At 55.1% G+C, this 7,999-nt stretch overlaps 1 protein-coding gene across 2 annotated transcripts in view; it reads right to left on the minus strand.

Moving 5' to 3' along the window:
• Window positions 1-244: 244 nt before the first annotated feature.
• Window positions 245-7,999, minus strand: part of MANBAL (mannosidase, beta A, lysosomal-like) — a 29,155-nt gene continuing 21,400 nt past the window's right edge. For both annotated transcript variants that reach the window (XR_001138081.1, XM_012658946.1), the window contains one exon: window positions 245-1,171. Coding sequence is in view for 1 of the 2 variants with exons in the window: in XM_012658946.1 (XP_012514400.1) it covers window positions 1,064-1,171 (108 nt within the window). In the remaining variant the exon portion in view is untranslated. The remainder of the gene's footprint in view (window positions 1,172-7,999) is intronic.

Consider the following 7,999-nt stretch of genomic DNA (forward strand, 5'->3'; position numbering starts at 1 on the left):
GTGTTTCCAGTGACTAAGGGCCACACGAAGCAGGTGGCTGGACCCTTCCTGAAAACTTGTTCCAGAATGGATCGGCCTGCATAGCCACTCTGACCAAAGCTGCCCCCTGTTCTGGCCATCCTCGCCCCCACTCTCCCACCTCTCTGGGGCTGAGCCTGTTCCTCACCCCCAGGCAGGGGCCCAGGCGCCCCCTTTCCCCGACAGCAGACGACACACAGGCAGGTTCAGCATGCGGGACAGTTTATTGACCCTTTCTCCCCCAGTAACTTCTCCTCACTGGGCAGGGAATAAAAGACTTGGGGGGGGATGCAGAGGTGGAAGTCAAAAGGCACACCTTGAACACGCTGGGACGGGCTGGAAGGGGCTGGTCTGAAACTGACAAGCCTCTCGTTTCAGAGGCTCGAAGGTTTGTGCCCAAGAGACACGCACTCATCCAGCCAAATCCCTTCCACCTGCTGGAGGAGAAACAGGCATCGCCCTGGCCCAGGCCTTCTCCAGGCTCTCACGCCAGCCTTGTTCAGACCTGGCTGTCACAGCTGGTGGGATCACTAGCACTGTGTGGCCATGGCATCTTGACCTGGACCAACAGGTGAGGCCTGGCTCCATCCGCACGAGCAGAGACGAAGGTGACTGACTGGCAGGAGAGCTGCAGCACACACGTGATGGGAGAGGGCGTGCTTGTCGGGGTTAGATAATGATTCCAAAATGTAGTGTAAACCCACAAGGGGGTGACTAAAGGCTGGACACCATGATTAAGTGAGAAAACGTGACTCTGTGAGCTGACCTGACTTCTGAACAAACCTCCTAACAGAGTTTTGCTCACAGCATGTCTCGGTCCCCTTGACTCTACTAAACCATCATGGAAGCAGAAGGAAGAGGGAGCAGTGGTCTGCCCCACGGGAGCCTGGGGACTGTCATGACTGTCCAGATCCCTGTGGTCAGAGGGTGTCGCAGCCATCTCTGGCCCTGAGCCTGGGACGGAGAGAAGGAGCGGGAGAGGCTGATTCCTGGAGGGCCGGCCCCACGCGCCTGCCTGCCCGCCTGGTTCCTCAGGCCTCCTCTTCTACCGCTTCTTCTTGGTCTCCTTCTTGGGCCTCTTGTTTGTGGAAGGAACAGTCGCCTTGGGCTTCCTCGTTACCTCAGCACTTCTGGGCTCAGACGGTTCTGCCTCCTGCACGGTGAGAAAAAGGAGAATCCTGCTTAGATGAATCAAGCCTGACCCCAGCAAAATGAGATCATGTCTGAAGGGACTCTGTAAACTGAAGCATGCCACAGAAACGCAAGGGATGGAAGCCATCATTAGGGACCCAGGAGCCACATGTACCGTGGGACTGCCCCGGGAGCAGCGCGGCCCTCGGTGAAGAACAAGGGAGGCCCGCGGGGAGGGGGCAGCCTGGGAGGTTTCACAGGCCTGAGTGGAATCTCCTTCGCTTCACAGCCGAGTGACCTTGCGGGAAACTCACTTCCCCTTTCTGTGTCTTGGTTTACTCACCTGTGAAATAGGAAAAGCGATGCACACCTTAGGGGGCTGACGTGAGGAGGCAAAAATACACGGAAAGCCCCAGGAAACGGCAGCCGCACCCAGTGGCTGGCCGGTCGCCCTGTGGCAGTGAGGCAGACCCGCTATGGCTTGCCCCCCTCCGGCTGCCATTCTCTTCCCACTCAACCCACAGTGTGCCAGGGCTGGGGGAGCCAGCCGGCAGGGGGGCAGTCACGCCCCCATGCTCCGTGGGGCTGGCAGGGATGCCCCTGTGGGGGAGGGCAGAACTCCAGACTCTCCCTGCAACTGGAGCAGCTCTGGTTCTTAATCCATTTCGCGCATTGTAAGATTGAGTTGAAACAAAGTTGTGCTGCTAAGAAAAAAAACGTTGAAAACCACGGATCCAGCCCTGGCCTTTACTGCACTGATAAAGAAGGTGGACTCCAGGGAAGAGACATGGCCGGCCCCAGCCACTCAGGCTCATGTCAGAGAAGAATCTGGAACAGGCTCAGTCCGCTCCTGCCTAGTATCCTCTCCTCCCCTGGGTGGTAACTCGCAGTGTGCTGCAGCCAGGAAGGACTAGAGAGGCCGGGCTAGCCCCGCGAACATTCGCCACAGCCCCTGGGCCTCGTCCGGCCCACAGCAGACTTCGCTTGGCCTGCAGTGTTTATTTTTAAACATTTAAGCCAACTGGGAGACTTTCCATTAAATCTGGATTCCTAGCTTTTCTTGAAAACTAAACATCCGGTGACACTGGCCCTATATTGCCTCATGACAGCAGTGGGCTGAGTAGTGATGGTCCCTTTATTCAGGGACCAAGAGCCCCCACCACCCTGCTGCCTCCAGCACTGTGACAGGGAAATGTTTCTTGGTACCTGCCCTCTTTATTGAAAGTGGGAAAATAAAAGGCAGACTAAGACACTGGGAGGGAGCACACTTCTGGATGAGAAAAATACCCTCTGCATCTAATCTGCCAGCTCACTTCCAGCTCGCTTTCCTCTGGCCTTCCCTGCTCACCCCTGGCCCAAGTCCCCGCCCTACAGAATAGGAGGGACCTCTCTGGGGAGGGGTGGTCCCTGCCTGTGGTCCAGTCCAGAGGAATGTCAACTCCCTTATCAGCCACCACTGTCTCCAGCCAACCAGGCAGATACCAGACGTAAAGGGCCAGCCTGGTCCCAGGCCCCTGAGGAGTGATGGTCCCAAGATAACTAGAGGGCTGTCTCCTCCCCTGGCCAGGTCTGTGACTGTAGCTCTGGACCCCCCCAGCCTGAGCCTCCTCCAGCCGAGAGTCAAATGATTTGAAGGTCCCCCGCTGCTGATACTGTTTATGTAACTTGCTACCCTCCCCCTGCCAAAAAAAAAAAAACCAAAAGCCAAACTTGCAGAGGCCTGACCATATGCCATGTCAGAGCCCACTTTCTGAACTCCAGGCTGGGGGCCTCCTCCAGTTCAGAGACCACAGAGATAGTGACACCCAGGTTTCCTGGGGCTCACGGGGCTGGGGACAGTGTGAATCTGTGTTAACTGTGAAATCTACTTCCTCTGGTTTAGCAGCCCCCAGGACTACGAGGTGACTCTGGAATGACAAGAACAGTTTGTTCTAGATTCTGTCGATGGGTCGAATTCCCCGTGTTTGTGATTAAAGTTCCTAGAGGAGTCAGAAAGGTGGGCTAGCGCTGCAGAGTCACACAGTCCCCTGTGGGTGTGCACACACGTGGCAGTCATCAACTCACCCGAGTGCATGATCTGAATCCTCCTTGCCCCAGACCTCCTCTTCCCCTCCCCTTCTCAGCTTTTGCCATCGTCACCTACCCAGTTACCGAAGCTAGAAACCTCCAAGCCAGTCGTTCCTGAGCTCTCGCCATTCCCTCGTACCCCCACATCCAATCTGTCCCCACGGCCTGTCCACTGTACTTTCCAGGGGCCTCTAGACTCAGCCAGTCCCCCCGACACACTCTACTGCCCTGCTCAGCCCGAGGCCTCCACTGGCCCTGCTCAGGGCGCCATCCACTCGCAGGTCTTCCTCCTCTGCCCTCACACCTCGCCAGCCTCATCACCCTCTGCAGCGCTTTCAGAGTTGATCTTCCTAAAACAATGACAACAGCCCTAATCATGATTGTTTTCTGCTTTAAAAATGTTGCTGGTTCCCCCTTCCTACGCGATGAGTTCCGAGAGACCCAGCACGGCCTCCAAGCCTCTCCGCTTCAGCCTTGGTCCCGTCTCCATGCTCACCGCCTCGTGCAGCCCACTCTCTGTCACTTTGGGCTGCTGGCCAGCCAGTCTCTTCCGTTGTGTCCCGTTCCATCCTCTCTACAGATGCTCAGCATTCATCGCCTAGCTACCTGCGCCCAGCATCTGCAGGTACTATGCCAGGCACCGGGGCAAGGACGAAGAGCACACACGCTCAGTGGATGTGCACCACGTGGGTGCTTCCCCACCGTCAGCTCACAGAGCCCCTGTGAGCCACGTCCTGCAGGCGAGAACACTGAGGCTCCCTGAGTCCGGGTGACCGGCCCAACGCAGCACAACCACCTTGCCCCCAAGCCGCAAGGAAGCAAAGGTGGCCCTTACCCATGGGGTCCTGGGGTTCTAGCCACATGGACCCTTAGCTCCCAATTCTTAGCTGACAGCAATGACTCCAAATGAAGGACTGACTTAATTTCTCCTCAGTGTACCTCGCCGGCACCAGGCAGGCAGACGGCAGACCACAAACCCCACAGCCCCGCCTTTCAATCTGGGAACACTGCGCCTCCTCCGTAGCAAGTTTTAAGATTCCTCAGCAATCACAATGTCACGTATAAAAGAAAACCTCCGCTGCCCGGTGGTTCCTGGGTCTGCGGCAGCGCCCACTGTGGACAGAGGCCCCATCAATAACGAAGCAGCTCCACAGCGCTCACCAGGCCAGAAAATTGCTGCCATTCATCAGATTCAAATAATCAAATCTGTGCCACAATGTGTCACATCCCTTCCAGGGTGAACTTTATGATTTCCACTATACAGTTAAGGGTGGGTTTAATCCTGTAAATCAGAACGAAATGTCATTCGACACAGACCGAAACCATTCTTTCTTTGCAATGGTCCAGGGAAAGAAAACCACCACGCTATGCTCGAGCACCTCACACACCGTATCTCCCTTGGCCGTCCAAGAACTCTGCTGGTTGGGTGGGAACGTCCCCTTTTGATGGCGCAGGACTCTGAGGCTCGGGCAGGTTAAGGGCAGGGCAGCACTCGAACCAGTCTGCCTAATGCTGAAGCTCCCGCCCGTCCCGCTGAACCTCGCATGCCGAGGCCCTGCGCAGGGTGGGGCTGAGAAGACCTTGCAGAGACGGAGCTGGCACTGGCCTTGAGAAGAGGACAGGACTAGCTGAAACACGGAGTGGGGGAGGCCACCCATGTGGGCTCAACAAGGCGAACTGAGACACAGAGTCCGGGATGCATTTGGCAGGCAAGGAGAACTGTGATTAGAAAGAACAGCCTTGGGAGCTCCTTCCAGACACAACTCAGCACGACTCTGCAGGCCCTTCCCACTGGCTGGCCTGTGGCTCTTTGTGTGTCCAGCTGTCTCTCCCACAAGCCAGTACCCGTCTCCTGACCAGTGGCTGGTGGGAACATGCTCGCGCCCTCACCCTGCCCACCACACAGCAATGTCTCAGGAACAGGTCATTAAGTAAAAACCACCCTGCCTCCCAATTCAACGGCAACCTCCTCCCAAAGTCTTACCAAAAAAAATACAGAGCATAATTGCAAAGCTGGGTCTGCGAGGCTGTCTCCCGAGGTGTTGAGAACAGGGTGTATGCTGACCTGAGCTGATTGTTTAGTTATGGCAGCCCTCACTGACAACCAGGGGCCTGGTTTAAAATCAACACCTGCGTGCAAGATTTTCCAAAAGGGTCCTGACCTTCTAGGCCACTGTCCCACTGCACCACGGGAAGGCTCCATCCTTTCCAGGGCTCCGAACGCTGCAGGGCTTTCTGGCTGACGGCGAAGTCTATACAGGCATCACGCTGAAAGCCACCACTCTCGCCATCAGTTCTGGTGACTTCTCTACTAGGTCACAACGCTGGGCATCTGTTGTCTTTGCCCAGCACCCTCTTTCCACTGGGGCCTGCCCTTTCCCTGTACCAGGGTGTTCGAGGGGATTCTCAGTCACTGCGGCCACAGGAATAGGCAGCCAAATGTGGCCTGGCCAGAAATAGTACCCACTTCCCTGACCCACCGATGGGGTGAGGTGTGAGTGTGTGACCAAGCAGAGGACTTCCATGAGATTTGGAACGTGAGCACAGGCAGAGAAACGGTGTCTCTCACTTGCAAATCGCCAGAGATAAGGACGCGGACTGTGGCTGCTGCAGTCACCTTTCCTGACACGTGATGAGGGCCTAAGAAGGATGCCGACACTCCCAGGAAAGCCAGGAGTTAGACAGACAGGCAGAGCCCTGAAGACTCCTTGAGCCTCTAAATCCAGCTGTGCCTTGAAATTCCCAGTTCCCAGGGCCAATACTATTTCCTTTTGGGGGAAATAGTATTGCTGGCACTGAGTTTCTGAACTTTCAACAGGAAGCATCCCCGTGAATATAAGAAGAGACCAACACACCAGAGTGGAGGTGAAAACACCCGCCTTCTAGGAGCTGGCTGCTGGGTGACAAGATGTGACATAAACGTGAAGAGATGAGAACAGTCAACACTTAAGCTTCTAGGAGTTTATGATTCATTGCCAGTTGAACTATTACTGCCTATCTGCTACATGAGTCGCTGAACTAAAAGTCAACACCCACTTGCTTAGGGTTGAGTGGATCAACATTCTACGTAGAAACTGATCCACGGGGAGCCGGGAGGTAAGCTCGGGAAGGCTACCGGAGGGAGGGGAGACCAGCTCCCCACCTTTACTTCCTCACTCCCCACTCCTTAAGCTGCTGGAATTTGCTCCCACCTCCTCAGAGAAACTCTACTCAGAGAAAAGCTACAGCCTCTCTCCCCGGAATACAGGCCTGAGCATGTACACGTCACAGTTACGGGGGCTCACAGACTCCTGAAGCCGATGCAGGACCTCCCTACTAAGAGCGCTGTTCTACCGAAACCCGGCCCCGAAGGAGAGCAGCCAGACCGTGGCACAGTCACCACGCTGAGCCGGCTCTCCTCCACTGTCTCTGTGGGGCTGGTCTTACATGTGCTCGCCTTGGGCCGCTCAGTGGTTTTCGCGAAGGCCACACTCCCCTGGTCCCCTGCCCTCTGCTCTGCCTGTCTCTGGAGAGTGAGAGGAAAGGAGACCCCAGCTTTGTCTGCCCAGCGCTCCTGCTCCTGCAGAAACAGACCCCCCAACCCCCACACCCAGCAGTCACCCCACAGGACCCGACCCTCCCCCCACACTGGCCACAGCTGTCCCAAGCTGGGTCAGCCACAGTTCCTTCGCTAGGGGTTTTGGAACTGGGACCAAGCAGGAAGGCAGCCCCTCTCTGAGATGCTGCAGCTGAAAGATGTCAACTTTGGGAGCTGTCAGGGGCTGTGTTTCACCCCCCACAGGGACAGCAAGCAGAGAGGCGGACCCTGGTGAGAGAAGTGAAAGACAGGAGAGGGTCAGGGAGGGAGGCAGAAGGCATGCACATGGTGAGCGGGAAGTCCCCAGTTTCCACCCCAGCAGCTGCATCCCTGCTCTTGGGTCCTAGGACAGCCCCCGCATCTTTTCAGTATGTCTACATTGTGTGGAAACTACTTCATGCAGGTTGGGCATGCCTGACATTTAGCCTTTTCCTAAATTTTAATTTCCCTTGAAAAGCTCAGCAACTCATTCTTGGGTTTCAAGTAATAATGCGATGTTGATAAAATAATTCCCAGGTTGCTATCTCCAACTTCTCACTGGCTCTTCCTTTCCCACTTGGAATGTCTTGCTATTATTTCAAACTTAACACATCTCAAATTGAACATCTCCTGTCTTCCTAAAATTGGTTTGTGCTTCAGGGAAATCATCTAAGGATTAGACGAGTGGCTGTGCATTAGAATCACCTGGGCACTTGAAGAAAACACTGATTCGACAGCTGGCGCAGTGCTGTGTGCCTGTAATCCCAGCTACTCAGGAGGCTGGGAGGCTGGAGGATCACTTGAGCCCAGAAGATTGAAACCAGCCTGGACAACACAGCAAGATACGGTCTCAAAAAAAAAAAAAAAGAAAGAAAAGAAAAGAAAAGAAATACTGATCTAAGACTTCAGAGAACAACCAAATCAGAATCTCCATGGGTGGCCAGACTTTTGAAAGTTCCCCAGATGGTTCTAACGTGTGGCCAGGCAGAGAATCATGGGCAGTTCAAGGATGGGCGATTCCTGCTACCTCTCCCCAGCCCCTTGCTCCTGGTAAACATCGCTGATCAATTTCTTTCCTCTGAAGCCTAGAAGTAGCCCCAGAACCCTGTTCACCATCCCTGCCATACACCATCAACCAGACGTGGCGTGAGAGAGATCTATCTGCCATCCTGGACTAGATGGAAATGGTATAAGGATCTACCTTAAATTTTAGACTCCAGCATACAA

Source organism: Propithecus coquereli, unplaced genomic scaffold (genome assembly GCF_000956105.1).
Source record: "Propithecus coquereli isolate 6110/MARCELLA unplaced genomic scaffold, Pcoq_1.0 Scaffold590, whole genome shotgun sequence".
In the NCBI taxonomy this organism is placed as follows: domain Eukaryota; kingdom Metazoa; phylum Chordata; class Mammalia; order Primates; family Indriidae; genus Propithecus; species Propithecus coquereli.